Source organism: Aptenodytes patagonicus, chromosome 4 (assembly GCF_965638725.1).
Source record: "Aptenodytes patagonicus chromosome 4, bAptPat1.pri.cur, whole genome shotgun sequence".
Classification (NCBI taxonomy): Eukaryota; Metazoa; Chordata; class Aves; order Sphenisciformes; family Spheniscidae; genus Aptenodytes; species Aptenodytes patagonicus.
In genome coordinates, this window is record NC_134952.1 from 27,689,775 (window position 1) to 27,715,370 (window position 25,596).

Below are 25,596 nucleotides of genomic sequence, written 5' to 3' on the forward strand. Positions count from 1 at the left end.
AAACATTTTTATTTGCTTAAGCCGAGGTCTTCATAAAAGCAGGTGCACTCGAAAATATTCTTGAGGAAGCGGGTTTTACATAGGACCGTAGTTAATTTGGGCAGTCAGACCTATTATGGTTACCATGTTTTGAACCCTACAGTTCTGACAGCATCCTTATCTTGGCCATGGACATCTCCAGAAAGCCGGTACCATGTTAATCAGGTGAATAATTGGTGTTCTGGCCAAAAGTGCAACATTTTTGTTGTGGGTTTCAAGAGGGCAAGCTCCACGACCTGCTCTCTGTTCATATTTCAGGCTGATAGCTTAGCTATACCTTAGGTTCAAAGCATCTATACGGTACTGAGGAAAGGCTGATCTTGGAATTACAGCTGATGAACAAGGTTCTGACTTGCTTGGCTTGGATGGTGCCCAAAATACACCCAAAAGGAGACCAAAGACTGGGACTTGACCTTTGGAAACATTCAATGAAGTTTGAGAGACTGGTGTTTGGAAATTCAGATGAAAGCCAAGATTTTACCTTGTGCTTGGAGATAGCACTGACAGACCTTTCTCCTGCCTGGTGACTTGTATTCTAGACACTTCTAAGAGGCTTTTGTTTCTAGCTCCAAAGTGGGGGGCAAGTTTTTAGGGAAATTTTAATCATTTGACTATGGGATCCACTATGGCATCTCATTTCAGTCACAGAACCTGAGAGATGCTTTTTTCCAGCCATCTTGCAAAATTGTTTTCCCTCAGAAATTGCAGAGTACATTTTTGTTTTGAGATTATTAAAAAAAAATCACAAAAGAATCTAATTTCCATCTGTGTGAATAAAAACTCATGATGGAGAAACATTTTTGCTCTGAAAAATTAATCATTATTTAGAATTTTAGTATATGAGCACTATCAGCATGTTTTCCAGGTAAAAATGAAAATAGCAGCAGATCTCAAAGGATGCACTAGCCACTGAAATTTTCTTTATTTTGTGGATATGTTCATAGTGTCCTTTAAACCAAAACAGTAAAAACAATCATGTCTGATGCTGTTTCGTGCCTCCCAACGAATGGATATAATTAACTGAAACCCTTTAAGGATGATTCAAAGAGAGTTTCTCCCTAACATCCCAGGAGCAACCATCTGGGTTGTCAAGCTGTATAAACTTACTAAACTCCATTTTAAGAGTATTTAGATGTTTTAATTCCACTGTTCTCACTGGAAGGCTGTTACAGATTCTGAATGCTTGGTTAGGAGGCTGCTTCTTGTTTCTACTCTAAATACACGAATAGCAATTTATATCCATTTATTTTTTGTATCAACTTCAACTTAACTAATTGCATGCCTGTCCTGTTGTTACCTAACTAATATAGAGCAATTCTCTTCTACTGTCCTCTCATAAAATCAGCTATTCCTCTGAAGAATACAACTCTCCATACTTCTGTTTCAGTTCCTTATTCTTGAACTTATGTCACCAGAACTGTACAGTGTGTTCTAGATGAGGTTTCATCTGCGCCATATACGATGGCAGTAGTATTTCCCTAGTTCTTACTGCCCAGAGGATCATGTTTATCCCTCACATTGCCTGTCATTTTGGCAGCTCATATTTGTGCTTTGGTAGTCTGGTACCTTCAGCTCCACCTAGGTCAATTCCAGATGATACTTCTTTCCACTAGCAGTTTTCTTGAGACCACACGGCTATGATTTTGCATTTAGTACTACTGAATTTGATCCTGTTTCTATTTCTCAAGCCCTTGAAGCCATCCAGATTTTTTCTGCATGATAAAGCAATCTATTTGTCTTGAAGATGCCTCCTATCTTTGCAACACTGCAGATAACCCTATCTCCATACTAATACCTATGCCATTATGCAATTATGAGCACAATGAACAAGAACAGTCTTGCGATTTATCTTTAAGGAACTACATTAGTAAGTACTAATCAGTCTTCCCCTTTTAGTCTTTGCCATCTTTGCCAGAGCCGGTTCCCTACTTAGCTGCCATTCCTCTAATACCCTTCTTCTCCATTTCCACTAGCAGTGCCATGCAGCATCATGCCATTTTTTTAACTGACGAGAGAGCTGAAATCTACATTTCCTTTTTATAGAAAAACAACTCCATTTGACACCTTTCATAAACTTATATTGACTTTTAGCTGATTTGCAATTTAATTATTTTATTTTTTAATCGTTTGTTACGTTAAGAAATCTCATCCATTATGTTTATTGCCAATCTTTTCTTAAGTATGTATTCATTCAGCTCTATGTGAGGGTGGTGGCATCAGTAGCAACCTCCCTGTCTTCTCCTCCAGCAGCCTACACTACCTAAAATTGAGATTTTTTTTCCTCCTGGCCATTTTATGAGACTGGGGAAGGAATTACAGACATCCTGCTATAGCATATATAATTTTTATTTTCTTATTTCACCTCTACTTGAATTACTCTGTACAGATGACCTCACTAACCTTTTACTTAATTTATTGATGGATATTCTTGCAAAATATAAAAAGCTTACATAAGTATCTTCTGTTTATTCTTCAATTTATTTTAAACCATATCAACTTGCAATTGCTCAGTTCAGGGTTATTTTCAACAGATGGTTATCTTACAATATTTGTATTATTTCCAAAACCAAGATTGATGTAGCAGCTCAGCTTGTTGATGCAGTACTGATGGGGAAGTTTGTGAGCTGTAACACTTCGGAATTGCTGCACTGTATGGTTACAAATAACCTGTATTCTTTCATCTGTATCTTGAAATCAACATTTTTCATAATGATGGAATTCCTGAGAACATTTATTCTGTTATTAACCTTCACTGTTACTCATCGCTTTAATTTCTATGAATCCTTAAGAGTCCTTATCCTTCAGTACCCCTTAACAACCATGCCTGCTATTCGATCATGTATTTGTTATCCTGACAATGGTGGATGTCACACCCATCACTAGTTGTTCCAGTTTCTTCATTTTTGCTGCTTAAGACCCTCACTTTTCACAGAATCATACAAATATTGATCAGAAGGGATGCCAGGAGCCAGGTGGTCCAGCCTCCCCCTTGAAGTAGGACCATAGCCAACACGACATTGAGTCACCTGTGGCTTTTTCTAGCCGAGTCTTGAAAATCTCCAGGGATACAGATTCCACTACTTCTGAGCAATACACTGCTGCATGGAAATTCTTCTCTCATTTCTTATTGTTCATCTCCCATTTCTTAAGCACGTTCCTGTCACTAAGCCCACTACCTGCTACAGCTTTCTTCTTACACTTCAACCTTCTCCTGACTGATGTTCCTTTATCTATTTTAATACTTACATTTCTCTGATTTTTTCTACTTGTGCTAAAATTAGTGTGCAAATTACACCTTTCCCTTTTCATCTTCTTTTCCCATTTTCCTGTTTATCCATCTGCCAGTCTTAATCCTAGAATGCTGCTTAAAATCCTTAGCATGAATGACTCTTATTGCCCCTACATCTTCATGTGTTTCCTAACTCACCCATGATGAATTTACCTGTTGAGGACATCTTCTCATAGCTTCTGCCTTCCCAGTGGGCTATCAGGGGAATTACACTGAGCACTGGATGGGTACCTTTTCCTTTAAGCATCTTTCCCAGGATATTAATTACCCATCCAGTCATTGCAATGTGAATTTTGTCGTGTCAGGTGAACTTCCAGAACATTTTTCCTGCGCCTGTCAGAATTATTTTAAACTTTACATCTGCACATTGTTTCTTGCTGCAGACAAATGACTCTGAAGGAATCACATGACAAACTTGCCAGACTTTTTAATAGATCAAGGCTTTTAATAAAGGCCCTCTACCTAATGTCATCCATGAAGACTAAAACAAAGGTGCCAGACATCTTATCTTACCAAAGAACTATTCGTAGCGGTCTTGGACAAACTGTAATGTAGGACAATCTTATCTATGACAAAGAGGAATTTTTTAAAATCTCTGTTTTATCTTTTGATTAGGAAAATGAGATCAAGGACATTTGCTTTTCAGAAGCGTGCAACTCATCAAAATTCCTATCAACAAGAATAATCGTATCACCAAAATGGTATCACCAAAAGCCTCATTAAACCTCAGTGAAAAAGCTAACAGGGAGTATAGACAGTTTTCTACAGACATTCCCTGAATTCCCTGTGCATCTCTTCCCGTGCCACTGACTGATACACCATTGACCATTATATTTCAGAAGCTGTCATCCGTGTCAATAATGTTGCTCTGTGCTTAACTCTTCATTTTACCTGTGACCCTCTCTAGATTGCTTACAATTTCCTTTTTATAATGCCAGATATTTCCCCTGAACCCTAACCCCCCTGTGTTTTACCTTCCTAATAAAGTAATTACTAGTGGCTATATATAAGCAACCAAAGATTGCCAAAGAAGAAATGTAAGATAGCTCTTTTCTGCAAAAGTCATAACACGGAAGGTTGAATTCAATAAGAAGTTATGAGCCTCAAAGAATACGCTTCCATTACCAGTCACCATGGTCAATATATAAATCAGAAGCATTATGACTGAGTGAGAAACTTATCCTTGACTTATCAGTAGACTATCTGACTAATTGGTATCCTTGAGGATTTTTATATCTCAGTAAGAACATTTTCTGGGATATGGACAGCTTGATTTCATTCAATTTCACGCCACTTCAGCACAGGATTAGATCAGATTTAAATGGATGGACTTTACCTATGACTGTTTGGAAGGACAAATCTAATTAATCTGATTGTCTTTCCATGTATTCTTTATCTTTTCTAAGTTCTAAGCTCTTATTGATTATCAGTGGCCACAAAAACCAGTTGGATAAAATATGCATATACTTTTTTTGGCAATGATTATAAACTTAGATTAATCTAATTCAATTATATTGAATAAAATAAAAAAGAGGGATGAATTATATAAACTGGAACCCTTGGAGCATTTGCCTCCTATGTTTGGCATTGGATATGCTGCGAATGAATAAAAATACCCCCCTCCAAAAAAAAAAAAGCAACAAAATATCTACAGAAGACATGTCAGTCCACTGTGTTTAAACAATTTAATATCAAATATCAAATGTTAAAAATATTTCCGCATATCCCTATCATGTAATCATCCATCCAGTTTTCAGTGACTGACTTTCTGAATGGGATCTCACAAAGAATGCAGAAAGTTACTGATTTCAGAGTTTATCTGTACCGCAAAGTGATTTTGAAAATTCAGCACTTGGAGCACATGGTAAAAGATCAAGAAGAACTTATATAATATAATAAATGAGCGCACTGGAACCTACCCTGGTTAGGAAGACATACCAGATTGTGTAAAAACTGTCCAAAATCAAAAGCTTCTCTCTGAAGCCTCTAATTTTCATAAGGATTTCTATACCCACCTGTAAAACATTTACTTTCTAGGTACTTTTGTACTTAGGAGTGCAGATGATACTGACAGACATGAAAAAGTGTCTAAAGATGCTTATGGATGAAACCAGTGGCAGCTCTGGGGGTGCAGAGAACAACAGGCACGCAGCCCCCATGTTTGCTGTAGTTGTGAGAAAAGTTTTGTATGTGAATGGGGTGGGATTCCCCACAGTCTGACTGGTACACTTATGTCGAGGGGAGATACCTAGTCTTCGGCTTGCATCAGCTTCAGATAAAAGCAGAAAACTACTTGGTGGTTCACTTTGATTCAGCTTATACAGCGTGCAACCCTAATTATTTATCTGCAAACCTCTGCTTACGCTGAATGAGTGGCAGAAATGTAATTTCGTTCATGAACACCTCTGCTGAAAAAGACTGGACCACAGATTATAGCGTTATTAGTCTTTAGTTATTAGTGCAGTACCGTATCAAGTGTTACTGCCACCAAACTTTGTGGATTTTTTGCTCAGTTCATATAACAGACAGTATTTCAGAAAGGGAATATTTCTTTGCACATTTCTATGCATACATACAGCTAACATTCCGTGCATCATGAACTGAACTTCTCCTTGGGAAAGCTCACAGCTTTGGGGTTTTGTCCCTTGTCCTCTTTTTATTCCCTCGTTGTAGCCTTGATTAGTAGGAGAAAAGGAGCCTTTTACCAACAACCCAGTACTGAGTTCAGCATTGATCAATACAGCTCCAGATACTTCTTTAAGCTTGCAAGAGGATGCTTATCAATCTTTCCTGCTGCGGTATTTCTAATCAGGCAGTACAGGTAGTCGAAAGTTCACATCTATAATTCACTGTGTTCCTCCATTTGTTGATACGGTCTCTTGCTGCAGAATTCTAAAATCTTCCTAACCTTCCTTGCATTTATTAAAAGAACACTTGCCCATCTTCCTTTCCATTCTTAAGTTTCCAATATTTTTCATGTCCTTAGTGGGCTGGACATTGCAAATAAAATATACTGGTAAGGCTGCTGTCTGATTCAATCACATGCCGAGCCTTGTGCCATACCTCCGATCTTTAAAAAGATACATATAGATTTATCATAGTTCTTTGTACCATCTTAAGCTTACACTTGCAGCTTCTGTGTCACGTATCTTAATAACACAGGGATATACCAAAATGCTGAAAGTTATGAAAATGCTGACACAGAAAGCAACTGGAAGGAGTGGTTTCTCTTTTTCACTGCTTTGGCAGGTACTCAGTGATTAAAAGGGTATTCCTTCCAGGAAGGGTGAGTAAATGGAAACTCCAGCTATGAGGGAAAAGAAAGATGACCGTGTTTGATATTGCTACAGACCATCGAGCAAAAATCACAAAGCAATCTGGTAGAGGGAGACAGAAGACTTCTGTTTCTTTTTCTGAAAAATGTAACAGGCGTTGACCCGATGTCCTTTATTGTTTCTTGAGATTTGGACAGCCAGCTTGAGATAACCACAAACAAGAACCAAATTGTTCATTACAGCTTTGCATAAAAACTTATTTTAGCTTTGCGTTATACGCTACTGATACAAATAATGGAGCTAGTTTGGCTATGAAGAACTGCAATCCTATCGACCTTGGAGGAATGTTCTCTCTTTTATTCGAAATAAATGAAAGCTGTATACAGATGTTAGCAACAGTACCTTCTTTCAAATCAAGAAGGACAAAATAGATAAATCATTATCTGAACCTCAAGTGTTCCATGTCGCAAGGTGGTGAACACCACATAAACAATGCTACATCAGCTTCTGTTAAAATGATTGAGAATTGAGGCCACTGAAGACCACAAAAGATTACATGCTTCTAATGGTGATGCTATTAAAAAGACAAGAAAATGTCCAAATTTAAAACAACCTGTAATGCAAAATACTGGTTCTATAAAGTATTTTATTATGGCTGTCAAAACGTATTTAATAGTAAGCGTTTCTAAAATATTTCCACAGTGTCTGTAATAAGGTTCTCGGTAATTAATTGGAAACACCAAAAAAGCCTCCCTCTTCTTCGGATATTCAGACAGGCTTCAAATTACATATGGAGCGTTGCAAATTATTTCATCTGAAAACATGTAGTGGCTACGAAGGAAAGTGGCAATGGGGACTCAGGAACTGTGGATTCTGTTTCCAGCCCAGCTATGCTACTGCTCCTGTGCCTGCAAGTAAATTACCAACCTTTTTGACCCAAAGTCTTCATTGAACATCTAGCTCACAGTGACGTTGTGGGCATTAGTAAACTTGCAGTGTGTCTGGAAAGCCTCAGCTGGAGCTAAACAAATGCAAAGCATTGCATATTTTCTTTAATGTGTTTCTAAAATATGTGAATTTTACAGACATACTAAGGTGTTTTATTTTTTCCCCCCCTGAGACTTCAAAGTGGGTTAGTGGAAGTAGGTGTATATGTTTGGGCCCCAAAGGTCAAAATATATCTCTTTGCTTCCGTATTTTTTTAAATTAAGAGAGAGCTGATCCCAGGTATTGTTACTGCCGATAATTCTCTGATGATAGGCTTATAAATTTACTGGGGGGAAAGAGAGAGCTGTGTTAGTTACAATTTCAGATATGTCTGTGCTGATCGTGTCGGACTGCCACAGAGGAGAAATGGGACTGTATTGCTAATGAGACAGATAGATAAGTCCTCAGCAATTACAATGATACCCTTCTAAATGTCTGAACTATCAATCATCAATGAAAGCAAACTGGTGCCTTGCTGGTCCGGAAGAATCCACTTACAACTGTCGGAAACCAAATCATTAATAACACAGGAACCAATTTCTGCCCCTCCTCTCTGCTCAATCAGCAATATTATAGCAGAGGAGAACTGGGAAAGGGAGAAGCCAACAGCCGAAACTTGATTTCTTAAGATATAATTTAATGTCTTCTCTCAAGTTAAAGCGAACAATAGCATGGTCCGAATTGCTCGACAGGAGACTGTATCGAACAAGAAGCCACAACAGATGCAAAACAAAAGTGAAGGAGAAAGTTGGGAAAAGAAAAATTGATATAAACCACAGGGGGCTTCTTGGCTGTAAAGGGCCAAGTATGATATTCCTTATTAAGTTTTCCAAAGTATGGCACTTTTTAAGCCATTAATTTTTGGGAATAAACGACGGTTTAACATTCTATTTAAATGAAATTAAGGCCACTGTGTGAAAGACAACTTTTGCTAAAAGAAAATATAAAATTTAGTGTTATGACTGACAGACAGCAAAGCAGACTCTAGAAATGAACGTTTTGCATGCGTGTGTATTCAGTCCTTCCTAAATTACAAATGCTAAGAAATAAAAAAGCACTCCTGATAAAGACATGGATTTATCATCCTAGGTCTGTTTAAGAACTACATAATCTTGAAGACTGATCGGCAGGTTTTTTCCCTTGTGACACTTCAGTTTGGCAGTGTTAAACATCTGGCGGTCTTCAATGTGTATTTCCACATTTCAGTTGCATCTAAAGAAATCTCCTGGATATACTAATATTTTCTTTTGTAATAAAGAAAATAATCTGATAACGGTTAAACTTAATTTACTGGGGCAATATTCAAAGCCTTAATTTTGGTTTAGCGTGTTTGTCAGTCTTTTTATTACACATTTGAGAACACCCAGCAGACACACCGAGTCCTAATTCTCTAGTGCTGTTTACCCATAGAGTCTCCTCCACCTGTAGAAAAATGGTCCCAAACCAGCAGGTAGTTCTCGTGCCTACTTTGCAGCCACTTTAGCGAGAGATGAGTGGCTGGGAAAAGAAGTGGAAAATCAGGTTCTGCATCTTCAATTTAAAAAGTGTTAATTAGCCTCAAGCCTTAGTTCACTTGTAATTGTTAGGGTATTAGAATCCCTATCAGCTGATTCTTCTTTTGCTCCTTCCCCATCAAGGTACTTCATTACACATTCTCCTGATGTCTTCCCGAGTCTCTTCCAATCAGTCTTCAAGTTTAATCATCATAAGCCAGAAATGAGGCTGATTGCGGATGTTGATTCCAACATCCTTGGTCACAAAAATACGTCTTTTTTGCTGCTAAAGAGTAATTGAAAGCATCTGGGAATGATTAGAGACTGGAGCAGATGGTTTGCTGTCCTGGAACCCATGCTGCCAGAAGGGGGAACCTGCTGCACATCCTTGAGAGAAACCCAGGCGTACAAACCACATGAGGCTACAGGAGCTAAAGGACAAAGGTGTCAGTCTCGAGGCCCTCGCTTTGTTTTCTTGTACTTTGATACCACTTCAGCCGAGTTACACCAAGTTTACAGACTTCCAGCAGAGAACAGAAACATGTTCGCATAGCTATCCGGTGCAGATCATTAAAAAAAATCAATTTTAAGACAAGGGTCAGATTAATGAAGGGAGGATTAACCCTTCCCAAGGCCTTGCAAATGGCATAGGCCACATGTTGCAGTGAGCAGGAGGCTCCTGCTTTGTGCTATCCAGCTTGGTCCTCCTGTCAACGTTGCTGATACGCATGTACTTCATTAAAGCTCTTTAGCTCTTTAATGATTATTGACCAAAGAGCTCATAAACTTATTTCAAGGCTGCTGCCTTTTAATTTAATACTGCTTACAGTATGAACGTTTGGGCACGTGCAGCTCTGAAAAGGCTTTTTTTTTTGCCTTTTTACATTATAGGGAACCAGTAACACTAAACCACATGGCATGGTATTTCATTTGCACATTGCATCATTGTTGTGTGACATCAGCGTGCTACCACAGTGTCGCGGAACCAGGGAACACTCTGCCCAGGACCTGCGACATTACGATTCCCGTTTACATTGCTGACGCACAGCACTAAGCCTGCGTCTCACTGAACGGCTCCGAAGGGCCCGTCTGGCCCTCAGTGAGCAAACACTCCCCAGACCAGCGCCGAAGCCAGCATCAGTATTGCTGCTGTTACTGTCACAACGCAGAAGCGCCCCCACGTAGACCCAACGGAGCAAGCCGAGAAGCAGGGGTCGGGCCTGCTGCTGTGGACAGCAGGGCCCCAGGGGCCGCCCCGGCGCCGCACCAGAGGGGCTGCGGCGGAGGAAGGGGCGACCCTCTTCCCCGGCGGCCTCGCCCTGGCAGACGCGCCGCCGGCAGGGGCCGGGGCCGGGGCCCGAGGCCGCCCCGCGCCACCTCCCAGCAGGGCCTTGTGACGTCGCCAGGCGCCGTCGGAAGCGTCACGTCGCCGGGCCTACATTGCCCGGCAGGCCCTGCGACTGCTGGAAGTGACGTCCGTCCGTATCCGGGGAGCGTGAGGCGGCGGCGCGTGGTGCTTTGCCGTTTGTGGCGCTTGCGGTGGGTCGCGGGTGGCCGGGCCGGGGGCAGGAGCTCGGGAGGCGGCGGCGGTGGCCCCGGCTGAGGCGCTTCTCTCCCCGCAGGTGCGGCCATGGCGGACTCCACGCAGAACGGGCCCATGCAAGGCGGGGCCGGCGGCGGAGCCGTGGTAAGGAGCTCCCGGCCGTGGGCGCGGGGGAGCAGGCCGCGGCGCCGGCCCGACTCTTGGGCGGGGGCGTGAGGGTCCTGGGCCGGCCACGGTGCTTCTGCAGCAGCGCCGGCGCCCCTCGCGCTGCTGGGAGGGTCCTGCTGGAGTCGCAATATGGCCGGCTGCTCGCCCGGGTACGGGCAGGGGGAAGCAGCTCTTTTACTTTCTGATTGAAAGCGTGCTGTTGCTGCGCCGCCGTTCTTGAAAACGTCCCCATCAAAACTAACTCCGTGTGACTGTAACTGTATGTCTGGGGCTATATGGTGCAAGTAAGACAGTAGGTAATGACATGAAGACGCTTGCAGGTTAGTTAGGTTAACTTCTGGTCGCTGTCATAAAAAGGGCCTAGGAACACAGAGGAAAAGAGCAGTCCTCAAAAGCTGGTTCAAAGTCGGAAAAAATTTTTGAGCTCTTTCAGGTGAAAGGAAGCTGATGTTTTGACTTCCCGGCACCTAAGGGCCAAAAGCATGCTGTGTTTCATTAGAGCCTTTCTGGTACGGGGACTGTATCAGGTGTGAAGAGGACTGTGGTTAAGGAGAGCTCAACAACGGGAGAAGGGCTAGATTATCGCTAAAAACTTTTCTTTTTTGAGGCCAGGAATATGTAGGCCAAAATGATGCCGCTTTCCTTCTGATGTAGCTATGCTAAATTTACCTGACCCCTTCTTTTTTCCCTCTCCATTAGAAGTGTGGAGATTTAGCCCCAGGTGTGTGAAGCGTTTTCTAAAAGGAACCTTGAAACAGCAGATGCAAAAGTCAGTCAGGTCTAAAGACCTTCACGATACATTTTTGAAGCTGGCTGTTTTGCAAGGCTGGTTTGTTTAGAAAAACTACCTCCACACGAGATCTTACCACTATATTTCGTTGTAATGTACAAAGGAGCCTTTTGATTCTGACAGCGCCAAGCTATTTTTGATCTGGTTAGTAACACTGTATGAGTCAAGTTTCGTACAGAACAAAAAGACACTCTTTGCTTCAAGCTATAATTTGATTCTAGCCAAGGTTGGAGAAAGACTTGCATTTTAATATAGAAGGGAAGAATGTTCATTGTATGCAAATATTAAGATACCAACTCCTGTGGGGGTTGGGTTGTTTCTTTCCTTCTTCTAATGTAGCAATTTCTGATGGCTAACAAGTTGGATACAGCAATGTGGATTTCCCGCTTGTTCACAGTTTACTGCTCAGCTTTATTTGTCCTGCCTCTTCTAGGGTATGTATTGCAATATTGTAAAATAGCATTAAAAATTTACAAAGTAACTACACTCCCTTTTCATAGAGTTGTTTTTCATGTAAGGGTAGATTTCTATTATTCAGCTTATTTGGATGCTTTTTGTCAGAACAGATTTTTAGATTGGTTTAAGACACTTTTAGGTGTGTTTGGAAAATGCATTGAGCAACTGTAAAGTAGTGGCAAACGCATGTTTTTATGTGTAGTTATGGAGTAATTATTGAGTTGTTATACCTTTGGCACCTGCAGTAAGTCAGTGTTACTAGTTTTTGAGTTGTAGTTTGGTAATAGCGCTTATGGATAATAGAAATACTTCAGGTATTGTGCAATTGTGATGCAATTCTCAAGGGTGGAAGACTTCTGAGCAGGGGCTTGGTTCATATGGTAACGTTTCCTCCGATGATTTGCAGGTTGCATGAAGCAGCAAGCTTTTATCAGCGTGCCTTGCTGGCAAATGCTCTTACTAGTGCCCTCCGACTACACCAAAGGCTACCGCACTTTCAGCTTAGCAGGGCGTTTCTGGCCCAGGCTTTGCTGGAGGACAGCTGCCACTACCTGTTGTACTCTCTTATCTTTGTGAATTCCTACCCTGTTACAAGTATCCTTTACTTGTGTCATCCTGGTAATGTTTTTAAATATCCTAAAACTTGATTCTTTTCATCACCTGTGCCATGATTTGAAAAACTAGTTTAAACTAGAATACGTTTGCTATTCATAGAACGTACTCCCCGTAAAATAGGAGAGGCTTATGTTGATTGATCCACATTCAGGTTAACCACCTCTAGAACTAGTCTCTGGCTAATTAAATTTTCTTTTCCTGAGACTTAATTTCAATGGATTTTATGACCAGCCTCAGTTACCAACTTTGAGAAGTTGGTAACTTTCATTTATTACCAGTGCAGGTCCTCACTGTAAGTAGGACATATATCATGTAGGGAGACAATTATTCAGTAGTAGCTTTTTCAGATAAGTTATTAAACAGATAAAGTCTGCATGCAAAAAAGACTTACTCCTGTGGCTTGTCAAAGGTGACATATAAGAACTGGCTTTTCTTGGTGCCGCTTTGTATGTATGGTTAATGTCCTACTCTTAGACATTCCTCTGCTAGAGACATTTTATGTTCTTGTTCTCTAAAATCTGAATGGCTGGCAACTGCATGTTCTTTGGTGAAGAAATGCATTTTGTAGCATCTCTTAAAAAATACTACGACTACATGTATATGATAGATTTTAAGAAGTAATCTCACGTGTCTTGCATGCAGAAAGAGTGTGTACTCTACACACTAGTGTGTAATGGTGTATGCTGTACTTTTGCCTACCTGCATACACACACGTTTTGAAGTTAATAAAAATGCATAGCGAAGAGAATGTGTAAGAAACAAAGGGAAGAGCTATAAATATAGTTGTTAGACATATACAAGTCTTAATCCAGTGTAGGTCATTCCAGTCAACCTCTTGCAAAGAGCCATCAGGCTGTGACTTGTGTGTTAGCATAACATCATGGAGAAATGAAGCACTTCTGCAGCCTATAATTTTCCTTATCGCTTGCTTCAGTGAGTATTTTTCCAGTTCTGCTGTTCTCTTTGCTTCATGCTGCCACGTATACAAAGAAGGTTCTTGATGTAAGTATGATACGGTTAATACTGTTGGTATTCTTGGGGTTTATAAACAGGTTTGAGTTGCAGCTATAGTTTCCTTTAGCTACACTGGAGGAGTTAGAGTGAAATTGTAGTATGGAATCTCAGCACAGAGAATCCGAGAGAAGCTAATCTTCTGTTACGACTTAATGATATGTTGGAGTTGACACTAATTATTTTTCTTCAAATGCTGTTCTTTAAAGGAAGCAAGTGCTGTGTAACAGTTAAGTTGAAACTTAAGACATGTCTTTTCAAGCTAAACCATAGCCTGTGAAATTTAATGTTCTATTTCAGTAGTAAAATAACAAACTGCAGGGTGAGGCTAGGAAGCAAAATACTTGCAAGTTGGACCTGCTGCTCAATGAACTGCCTTGTGCAGCTTGATGTAACTCCAACCTTTGGTGTTCCTAACTAGGCTATCTTGCTACCATAAGTACTTCCTCCTAGTGGACAGGATAAGGCTCGTGGCCATTTCTATGCAGTTAAACCTAAAATGGGTGGGTGAGGGAATTGCAACACCTCATGTTTTTAATTGAACTGTATGGAGTTCCAAGCTTCTGCTAGTTTTCTTTGGGATACTAATCTCAGTACCTTTAAAGGATCTAGTCTTAAAATGCTGAAATGAGTTGTAAATGATAACTGTTAGTATTTTGATTTCTTTGTGCTAGAGAAGATAGGTGTAACTTGTGTGTTTTCTGGCAATCTTTTTTTCTTATTTAAAGGCACGAAGTTCAAATAGTCTGCCCTTTCTGAGAAATCTTTTAGAGAAACTGAATGCTAATCAACAGAATATTCTAAAATTCATTGCTTGCAATGAAATTTTCCTGATGCCAGCTACAGTTTTTATGCTCTTCAGGTAAGAATTACCATAAATACTTTCAGAATTAGAAACTTTCTACACAAGATTATTTTTTGCAGTTGAGTTCTCTGTGGGTCACAGATCTCCATTTGTATGATTCTGGCTGACCAAGGCTTGAACTTAGAGTTAAATTTATTTGATTCCTAGACTTCTTAAGTTGATGCATCATGAAGTCAAAAACCATTTACTCTCATATAACTGTGCACCAAAAAACCCTTCCCTTTCATAGCACGGGTGACATTGTTGGGTCAAATTAAAGTTTTTCATGCCTGTAACTTGCTTTCTCCTACATTGTTCATTAAGGTTTTATTTGGTCAGTGTAATAGAATGTTAAGATCTTCAGCTTCACTGAAAGCGAACTCTTATTTTTGCTATTAGATTCCAGAAATTTAAGTGGCATGAAATTTCATTGTGCTGAAAGTGTGCGAGCAGGAGTAGGTTATGTCCTCTCCTGTGTTACTTCTGACCAGTGACCCATGTCTCTTTTTTATGATTCCATTTGGTTTTGCCTGCTGTGCAGCCTGTTGAATTCATTTTGGGGATCTTGAGCATATGCACGTTGGAATCCTGCTGAAGTCATATAGGCATAACGACCTGCCAGTCACTGAAGTTTGGGTCATTGCCTTTTAATATTTGAAGGGGGAATAACGCCCTTTGTTCTATACAAGTCATAGCACAGTGAGAGCATTTGTCCCGAGTGGTCTCACAGGCAGCAGAAGGGAGGCTTTATCTTCTTGGAAGTTGATAGAATGCATAATTTGTCTTTATCTTTTGATATGTCAGCTGAACACTTCAATCCTTCAGCCCTGAAGGATTCCATTTCATTTAAGGCCACTTACCAACCAACAGATACACTCTGTAGTCAGTATCTGAAACATTCAAGTGCTTTAAACTTCTCTTTAGGAGATCCCCCCACCCCGAGAATTTAGTACATGAAGTGTTGCTACTTGATAAGTCATCTAGTAGATACTGATGCTTGTGAAAGATCAAATATTTTAAATAGTATAATGGTTAAATGCAGCTATTGTGAGAATTTGTTCTTTAAACTGTTTTAGCATATTAAATTACTTGTAAATACGGTACAGGTGCAAGATTTCTTCTTCCCCCTCCTGTAGCTCACTTTCCTTTTCACTTTATATTTTTTCTTCTGGGTAAAGGTATTGCTCATACTTGAAGGAGCTCTACTTACTGGAACCGTCATGTTCATCTTCAAACGGAGCTTTTTAATATTGTGTTATATAAAGAAGCTTCAGTCATTAAAACTAAACTTATGGTACTTGTATGGTTTGTATGCTGCCCTTTCACTGCTTTACAGCACCGTCATGTGAAACAGCAGCTTTGTAAAGTATCAAAACCTAATTTCAGTGTAACCAAAATAGTCGGATATCAGCTTGGCATTAATATCTCAATACCTCTATAATAGTCTCCAGTGTGTTCTGAGAAGTTTTGCAAAAGATATTAGAAATATGGCCCAGATGCTCAAAGTGCTACGATTAGAGCTGAAAAAGCTTGCTGTAACTGGACTATTTATGTCAGCCAATTTCTGTGCTTGACCAGCAGACTTTTTCTTAATACTGAACAGGTGTCCACCATCACTTCTGTGATTCTTTGCCTGCCACCAGAAATGAGGCATATAAAAAAACTTCATAAATATAAAATCAATACAAGAACAGCACTTCTTTAACTGCTTCATAGAGCAGTTTTATTCTGTAATGTAAGCTTCTGCTTCTGTAAGTGTATGGTTATGTACTTTTTCTTGTCAGATCTAGATTATTTAAACCAATGTGATCCCAATCTAGCTTTCTTTGAGCTTAAGTAGTTTTTTTGCTTTTATTAGGAAAAGTCCTGTTGGGTTTTTTTTGGTCAGTATTAAGCTCTACTTCTCTATTTTCTTTCAGTGGGCAAGGGAGTCTGCTCCAGCCGTTCATTTACTATAGGTTTCTTACATTACGCTACTCCTCTCGGCGAAATCCATACTGTCGGTAAGCACTAAATTCATTTCGGAAGTTAATGTTTAACTGCATAGTGTCTAGGCATTCAGAAACTTTTCATTCTAAAATGAATGTGTAACTCATAATACTAAATCTGCAAATGGTAATTATAGAATGTGGAATACACCTGCATGCTTAAAGAACAGCTGGTTCAAGGTTACATTTATTTCGTGTAACTGAACTTTACTGAAATGTACCACCATCCTTGAGTGGGAGCTTGCAGAACATGCTTGCGTAATTAAAACTATGCTTTGGGAGAAGAAAGTCTTTTAATTATTCTGCAACCATTTACCAGAAAGATATCCTTATTTTTAGATTCCAGGCCTATCTGAGGCTAAGTCTATACATGAACAGGCACTTCTGAACTTGTGTAATGTTGACAGAAAAAAAAAAATCTGTGGATGATCTTGAAACATGTTCATTACCTCCTTTAGTTAAATTCGCAAGTCAGGTTAATTATAATTGAAATAGAGCCTTATTGATTTTGTTTGAAAGTTGGTAAAACCAATACTATTGCTTTAAACTTTGAAACCATAAATATTTCTATGAGGATTTGCTCACGTCAGTGCTTTCTCAGAACTTTTCTTCTGACAAGCATTGCATAGTGTAAGATTTTGTGAACATGCTTTCCAGTCTGATCACTATCCAATTAGAAAATGGTTTGCTAAAGTACCAAGGACGTGGCTTTGGCTGCTGTGGTATGCAAAGACAGTTCTGAGAATCATAAACTTAATCGCCTCCTATTCTGAGAATCATAAACTTAATCGCCTCCTATTCCCTACTATTTTGTAAGAAATCAATTGTTCCATCTTAGTACATGTGGTTTTTTTAACCAAAAAAAAAAAAATCTACAAAGGTGCTTTACTTCTTTGGTATCTAACAATAATTTAAGCTGTGCAATACTAAAACTAACTTTCAATAGAACTAGTTTATCGAAGATTTTCTGCTGGCACTTATGTAGTTCTAAGGGAAACTGGTGTTGTGGGTTTTATTTCTTGTGTCTGTCTTTTAATAGTTGCTTCTAGAGTGCAGGATTCTTGCATTCTTCTTGCCAGAAGTGCAAACACACAATTATCTCCCAACTCCTTACACTATTTCTGATAAAGCATTACTCTTTCTTTTTTTTTATAGTGGGATTTTTTTTTTGCTTGAAGGTGGAATTTTTCTGCTGTCATTATATCTGTCCTCAGCTGCAAGTTGCTGAACTAAAGTTAATTAAAATGTTAATGTTTAAAGGACAAGAATTCTGATGCTCTTGCAAGATACTGCAACACTGAGTTGATCTAAAGAACTTGCTAACCAGAGTGCGTGTGGGGTGTTGAGAAAAGTGAATGAAAAAGAGATTTAGATGATACTTCTGATAAATGCTGTAGGATTTTAATACTCTCTTTAAATCTGATTTTTCAGGACTCTCTTCACTGAGCTGAGGATTGTTGTTGAACACTTAATAATGAAGCCCTCATGCCCTGTTTTTGTAAGAAGACTATGCCTCAGCAGCATTTCCTTTATAAGCAGATTGGCACCAACTGTTGCATAGCCAAATTTCAGGCACTTGTGTTTTGTGAACATTATGAGCAGCTGACACTTCTGCTGATGACTATGAATTCCTGGTTTTACACTGATCTCACTCCAGGCTGTATAAAAATGTGTATATGCTTTTCTTGGAGATAATACGAAATTTAGCATATCAAAAGCAAGTCATGGAAACTTAAAATTACTGTGCTGTATTGCTAATTGGTGAAAAAAAAGTAGCTGCATCCTGTCTAAAACATGTCCAGTCAGACAGAATTGTTTTTTCAGGAATCAAGGATTGTTTGAGGTCGATTAAAACTTTAAGAAGTCTGTGCTCAGTAGGTTTATGTTAGTTGGTACTATAGCTACTGTAGGATGTCTCCAGTGGATAGCAGTTGGTACACATACCTATGCAGTACACTTTGGACAGTATTCTTCTGCTTACTAAATGTATCTGTAGAACCATTTTGTCTAAATTACTATACTCAATGTAAAAATATGGCCCACTTTGAATTTAACAAAAAGGATTAAAATATCAAGCTGGCATAGTTAACACCTTTTCTGAAGGAGAGGCTATTTTTATTAATATTACTTAAAAAGAACTCTTCCAAGTTTCTACCTTGTGACATAGTCTTACATTACGTTGTTGGAAGAAATTTCAAGACTCTGATCACAGAAAACTGTGCAGTTACCTTGTCACAAGAAGATGTTTTATGAAGCCAAATTGCTGACCTGTAGGCTTTTCAGACAAAGATGCGATGCTTAAACTTTTAACCATCTCTTAAGTGAACTAATCAATGTAAATGAAGTAACTTTTGCAGAATCATTGCAGATTTGTTCTTGTGTCCACACAAATGTGAGACTGCAGTAATTCAAGCATGTCAGCTTTTTAGAAAATTAATCTGTAGCTAGCTGTATATAAATTGTTCTTCCAGTTTCTGAGACTCTCATTGTGATGGGAAATCTGCATAAAGGATTGCACCTGTTTAGGCATCTTCTGAAACAAATGAGTGTAGGATTTTTGGCATGAATCCATCTGACCTGAAGCCAGTGTCATGACTACAGAAGTGAATATTAAATTGAGTGCTGATTATGATTATGCATTCACCCAGCAGCTGAAAGGTAGGTCGTGGAAAAACACTATCTGTCTGAACACAACTTCGTTTTATAAATTCAAGGCAAGTATTTGCCTAATCTTCTGTAGTTAATATTCTAATTGCATAAAACTAAAGGGTTTTCATTGGTGTTTTGTAAACTTCTATAGCACTGTACTTAACTATTCTTCCTCAGTCAGAGAAATCTTATGTGAAACACTTTTGAAAACGGTCTTGAAGCAAAGTATGTTCCTGTAACTATTGAGTTACCTGGTTTGTGATGTGTATATCATTCCAACTTTCCAGTTGTATTAGTTTGTTAGATCAGAGCCATGTATTTATACACTTACTTCATTTTTTGCTCAACCTCTTGGTACCGATGAACCAATTGGTAATTGAATATGATATTCTTTGACTTCTTGTCTTGCTCTCTGAACATGATTAGCTATTTATAGAACACTTGCACACTGCAGAAGCAACTGCATGCAGTAATGCTCTACAGCTGTTAAAGACTTGCAACAAGATTCATTATATGTATATCCTGTAATTTGAGAATTTTATAAAAACTAAAATTTCTACTGCAATAAAAGAAGTGTTAAACGTAATTTGCTAGGCTCTTCAAGCTTATTTTCTCTCTAACAGAACATACTGATGCTTGAACCTGGAAGTTGAGCAGAATGCTGTCCTGTGTGTATGTGTGCATGTTCTTATATTCCCACTGCTGCTTCTGAATTGGGACATAATGTCTTGTGCATTTCTAAATTATTTTATAGGGAATTTTTGCCTTATAATGTGCAAAAACTTACGACCCTTTCCTTCAAAATTTAACCCAAGAATAAGCACTGCAACAATAATATCTAATCAGAGCAGAAATCTAGACCTACTTCTCACCATTTCAATTCTTCAGCACTGTTCTAGACCCTCTTTCATGTTACATGGTATATTTTTTTTGAGTGGTGACATCAGACTGTTCAGCTCTTTGCACCACTGTGATTTAAAAATTAATTTGGTCATGTAAGTTGGTCCCCCATACTGGGAGTGGAAGGCAAATAAATACTTTTGTAATTAGTGTAAGCAAAATAACATGTTAGTTCTGAGCAAATTTTTGTGGTCTAAGACTGCTGTTACGGGTGCAGTCTACTGTTCCTTTAATTGTATGCTGTCATTGAATTAGAGAAGAGTCTAAATTGGATCTGATGTATTGTAACTGAAGGATGCTAAGTCTTGACATCCAATTCTACGAATGGACGGGGAAGATTAAAAGGAATAAGTGAATGAGATTTCAGTAAGTAGAGAGTTGGAAGACAGTGCCACGAAGTAGAGCTTATATGTGGATACTGAATTTCTTGTTAGCTCTTTCTATTAAGTCTTAAAAATGGATCGAGAGGAGGAAGATCTTTCATAAATGGGATTTGATTTGATTTGACTAGTAGTGTATTCTTGGCTTTGCAAGGAGTTGCTTGACAAATGAGGCCTGGGTTTTACTTTACTTGTGGCCTGGTAAAACTTACCTCTCTGATGTGCCAAGAAAACATGGAACAATGGGGTAAGAATAACTTCCAAGCAAAATAAATAGGGCAACTGACCTGCACTCTGCATCAGCTTTGATTTTTTTTTTACTGTAGCCTTTAGGCTGCCTAAGTGATAACACCCAGTTTACTCAATGCTGGCAAAAACATTCTGTCCTTGTGCCTGCTACCTTACCACAGTTTGTGACTGCTTCTATACTAACGATTAAATTAAACACATGAAATGCTGGTTGTGTCCTGATAGCTTGAGATCTTTCTGGTGAAAAGAACTGTATGTTCATTCTGCTGTGCTGTCAACAGCTAGCCGTGATGCAGAGGCTGTAACAGAAGTCTGTGGCAGCAGAGAAATCTTGCAACTGACCATAAAATGCCCGCCAACCCCAACTGTGAAGCAGAGGAATTTTTGTCCTACTGAAAGGTTGTCTACCCAATGTGGTAACTGTTTCCACTGGTATAAATCACACTGGTCATTGTTTTTATTGTCTTAGCTTTCGTAAGTTAAAGTGCTGTTGCACAAATTCTGTGGGTAGACCTACCCCTTGCTGTGCACAAGCTTGCTGTAGAAGTGATGCTCCAGCATAAGACTTGTCTGTTCTCACCTGTAGATAAATAAAGCATCAGGACCCAGTAGGTCTGTTGGAGTAGCTAATGCCAGTTGGGACTTCTTACACAAAAAGTAATTCACTAATGCATCCCTCCTTTCCTTTATTGTCTTTAATTTTATACTTTTATTGTCATTTTTGTGCTGTCAGTTTTATGTTTTGCTCCCTCCTTTGATGGATGTTCAAGGAGAGCGATATTTGTTAATATTTTAAGTTAAACATTTTAAGGATTTTTTTTTAATATATTATGAGCCACTATTTGTTCCAGCAGTTTTTGAGCTGCTTACTATATATGTGATAGTACTGTCCAAACAAATAACATAGCTGGTTATTTTGTACAGTCTGTGCTGGACCTTTTTATTGTTAGGCACCTGTATTGCAACACTTGCTGTACAGATCCCTTGTAACTAAGGAAGTACAGTTCTTGCCCATTTTACAGACAGGAACTGAGGCATGGAAGGAAAGAGTGCTTGCCTGAGGCCATGTAAGAGCTCTGGCAGAGCAGCAAGTAGAAAAAAGAGTTGGGCAAGAGTCCAGGGGGAACTGTGATTTGTTTCTACACCACATACGACTTCCTGGTCCCGTTTCCAAAATGATACTAACTGCTGCTTAAATGGTTTCAAAAATACTGTACTTTATGGTGCTCAGATTAAGGGTAGCAAAGACCATTGAGCTAGAACAGCATGTTCTTTTAAAGTGATGCCAAAAATTGATTCCCATGTGCAAGAGCTAGGCGTGGCCCCTGGTATCTTCATCTTTCTGGTGAGGAAAAGTAATGCAACAGAATAAGATCGCAAGCACTTATATGCTAGATGTTAGTGGGGTGTGCTGATCTGTTGTAACTGTCTGTAATTTTTAATTGCTGCAATGCAAGTATTTGTGGTTAAGCTATACTGAAATTGGTTAGTGTGTATTTGTAACTTTTAATGTGCTGTAAGTTTCTTAAAATCATGGGAAGAGTCAGGCCTTGCTGTTTTAAATCGCCTTTTAAGGATAGAACCTCAAGCAATCCTTTATTTCAAAGATGCATTATCAGTATGCATAATGTAATTGAATTTAACCTTAAATGTGGATTCAAAAATATCTTTTTCATAAAATGTCAGCATTACTCATTAACTTCTCTGCAGAAGCTAGCTCTGTGATAATAGCAGGTACTGTGCAGGTAGGGGAGTTTCATTGCTTAGTTCCGTGCCATCCAGATGGTACAAACTTCTAAAATGAATTGAAAAAATTCATCTTTTACTTGTATTCAAGGACTGAGGCACAAAATGCTAATGTAAGGGCTCAGAGGGGAAATGTAGTTCTCCTGCATATTTGAGAAAATGTGAAGCCCTTTCAAGAAAATCTAATAAACATAATAATCACAGGCTGCTGACACTAAGGAAAAAGCACCTCATTCGCTCTTTCTTTTATGCAGCGATTTACTGGTCCCTACTGATTTTCAAATTGGATCACTGCAGTAAATTATCCATGCCAGTACCTGTGAAAGAAAGCACTGGGATCCATATTTGTTTAGTGCTGTGCTTAAATCAGCAAGAATGATAGATTTGATGGTATGAAATTGGAAATATCAAGGGCTTTTCTCAGTGAACGAGCGAGTATCTCCATTTGTAATTTATTGTGACCCTTTTTCACTGTATGTGCTTTGTATGTCAAATATTTATTTTGAAACAAATTAAATTGTTTTCTGTATTGATACAGCTATTGTTTTGTTCATGTTCTTGAAATCAAATTGTGTAGGGTTTTTTTTTCTGGATTTAAAATATTACCAATGTTGTGTTGCAAAACAGCACTTGTTTAAGTTCAAATCTCCGAGTTTGAGTTACTGACCAACAGCTTTCCATGTTAAATGTTCTAGATATGTGTTGCGTGTTCTGGTTTTTTTGTTTTGGGTTTTTTTGTGTGTTTAGTGCAGGATGCAGTGAGCTACTGCGGCTTCTTTTCTAGAGGAAGAAGGAAGATTAAGCTGTGATCAAAACCAAAAAAAGGTGATCCCTGTCTAAGTCATTGGAGCTATTCTGCTTTACACCTGGTGTAGGTAACACCAAGTCCTGTGAAAAAATTCACCTACGTGCTCAGTTTACTGCCATATTTCCAGTGCAGGTGTTAATAGAGAAAGTTGACTGTACACCTGTGTTTTTACAGGAGTCCTGTCCCTTTAATCTTAAAATAGGTTACTTTGTGACTGATTACATCCCACTACCTAATAAGTGCCACGCTGAACTGAAAACAAGTTGTAGCTAGTGCTTGATTGCTTGGAATTTATATCAGTATAATAATAATTTGTTCTGCAACTAGTAAGCAAAACTGTAAACCAGTGTTGTTAATAATGTGACCCTATGTTACCCTCTTCTTGTGAGCTAGGCTTAGGTCACTTCTGATGGCATGTTAAATAGCTGACTTCAGTTCAACCCCAGTGCCAACCAGATGGGCTTTATTCTACCAAAGCTGGCTACCACCATACAGCTGTGGTTTTGTAGAAGCAGTAGTGTGGATTGTATTCTGAGGAGCCATGAAAGACTTTGCTCTTGAAAGCAATGGTTAATTTGAGTTCACCTCCCTTCATCCCGGTTTCCATGTGCCTGACCATGATACCTTGCTTGTGAGGCGAGTGAAGTGTTGCAGCAGTCCAGACTCCTGCTTGGGGTGAGGAAACTGGTTTCCTTGAGTACAAGTGCAGATCATGGTATTTTCATTTGCTGTGTGTGTTCCCATGAATGTTCACTCATACACCTTTGCCAATGTGAAGAGCAAGAGTATGTTGGATGAAGGTGGTGCATCGGTTGGTTGAGATATTTCACGGGAAAATAAGCTGAAAATCAGAAATGGTAAAGGTGTGGGGCTAGATTATCTACAAGGGTTAAAGCAATGTCAACTATAGTTTTCACAAAGGTAGAAATGTAATAGAAAGAGAAGGAAGGAGAATGGAGAGAAAAATAACGAGAACGCAGAAGAGTTCAGCTCTGTGATAAAAAGAGGTATGGAAATCCTACTGGGTGCTCTGTTGCTTTCACAAACCCCAATTCACCGTTCATGGTTTTATGCCATCAGTATCCTCTGGATAGTACTTAAGTTTTCTGGCTGTAAATTATTTCTAACTTAGTCTCTATTAAAATACTATTGGAATAGCATGTTCAGAAGCTGCCACAAGAGCTGACAGGCTGATCTTGGTTTACTTAAAATGGGAAACAGCTGCAGTGGAATTATGTGTTCTTGTCCATTATGTTTGAAGATCCTGTAGTGGAAAAGTAGAGAAATAAACACTTACTATGGTCTATATTGCTACTGGACTTCTTGGCTTTTTTTTAAGCTTTTCTCTTTCCATGTTGCTTTGCTACGTTTTTATATTGGCAGTCTAGGGGAAGATACCATATGTGCAACTGCATGGGGTTTTGTCCTGATGTATGTTTGCTTCTGTGTGCAAAGACACATATAGAACTTTTTGTAACTTAAGTTACAAATGATATTTGTAACTTAGCATTTTAACATTTTTGGATTTAATTTTTTTAATCTAGAAAATCTGATCAGTGTTTTGAGATTACATGTTTGCCTATTACAATCCCTTTCAACATACTTTCTGCTATAGCAACTTCAGTTAAGTTCTGAGTAAAGCACAACAAAAATAATTGTGAATCTTTTCAGTGATAAAGGTTAAATCAAAGCCATTATTAGCAAGTTTTTTGTAATGGCAGATGGAAATCTGAAGTTGATTTTCTGAATTCTCATGTGTCCACTGGCATTTTATCAGTTGTATAACTGTATAATACAGAGAAATATTGAAACCTTAGAAACGACACCTATAGCATCAAGCATTAGTTCATGGTGCATTTGTTGAGCATCCAGTGGGTCTATTCATGTTTTTAATTCAAACTTTTTAACATCACTCTGGGGCAGAGGTAAGCAAGATGCTTGGTTGCATCAATGTATATGTGCTGTAGATTGATGGTTTGTATGTATACGTAGAGCAGCAGATAGATGACTAAATAAAACACGTAATACTTTGAGGTTTTTTGCCGTTTGGATATGTCAAAACACTTTGCTCTTTATGATTAAAAAGCCTCTTCCTGCCCTCTGCCAGCCTTTCCTCTTTGCAGAGTGTTACACATTTGTAAAGCAAATAGTTTTTAAAAAGATTCTTGCACTGCGTAGGTGCTTCTAATACCTTACCTTTACACACTTCAAAAGTAATAGTCAAGCTTATTTCACATTCTTGTAATCAAAGTTTCTTACAAGCAAAAGAATCAAGCTGCTTTTAAGCTGGTCCTTGATTTGTTCATGTAAGAGATTGTCGGACAGGTGGAGTAGCAGGAGACTAGACCTGATGATGCAGGAAGCTT

General features: G+C 38.9%; 1 protein-coding gene across 2 annotated transcripts; it reads left to right on the plus strand.

Annotated features, from left to right (window-relative positions):
• Positions 1-10,570: 10,570 nt before the first annotated feature.
• Positions 10,571-24,544, plus strand: TMEM33 (transmembrane protein 33). 2 transcript variants are annotated; one of them, XM_076336176.1, is made up of 8 exons: positions 10,571-10,622; positions 10,706-10,770; positions 11,924-12,018; positions 12,447-12,634; positions 13,590-13,657; positions 14,395-14,528; positions 16,430-16,513; positions 17,930-24,544. In XM_076336176.1, the coding sequence occupies exons 2-8, from the start codon at positions 10,714-10,716 to the stop codon at positions 18,057-18,059; spliced, it is 756 nt and encodes a 251-aa protein (XP_076192291.1). In that variant the 5' UTR covers positions 10,571-10,622; positions 10,706-10,713; the 3' UTR covers positions 18,060-24,544. The 2 variants fall into 2 exon arrangements, with proteins under 2 accessions (XP_076192291.1, XP_076192292.1); XM_076336177.1 differs by lacking the exon at positions 10,571-10,622 and having other exon boundaries at positions 10,629-10,770.
• The last annotated feature ends 1,052 nt before the right edge of the window (positions 24,545-25,596 follow it).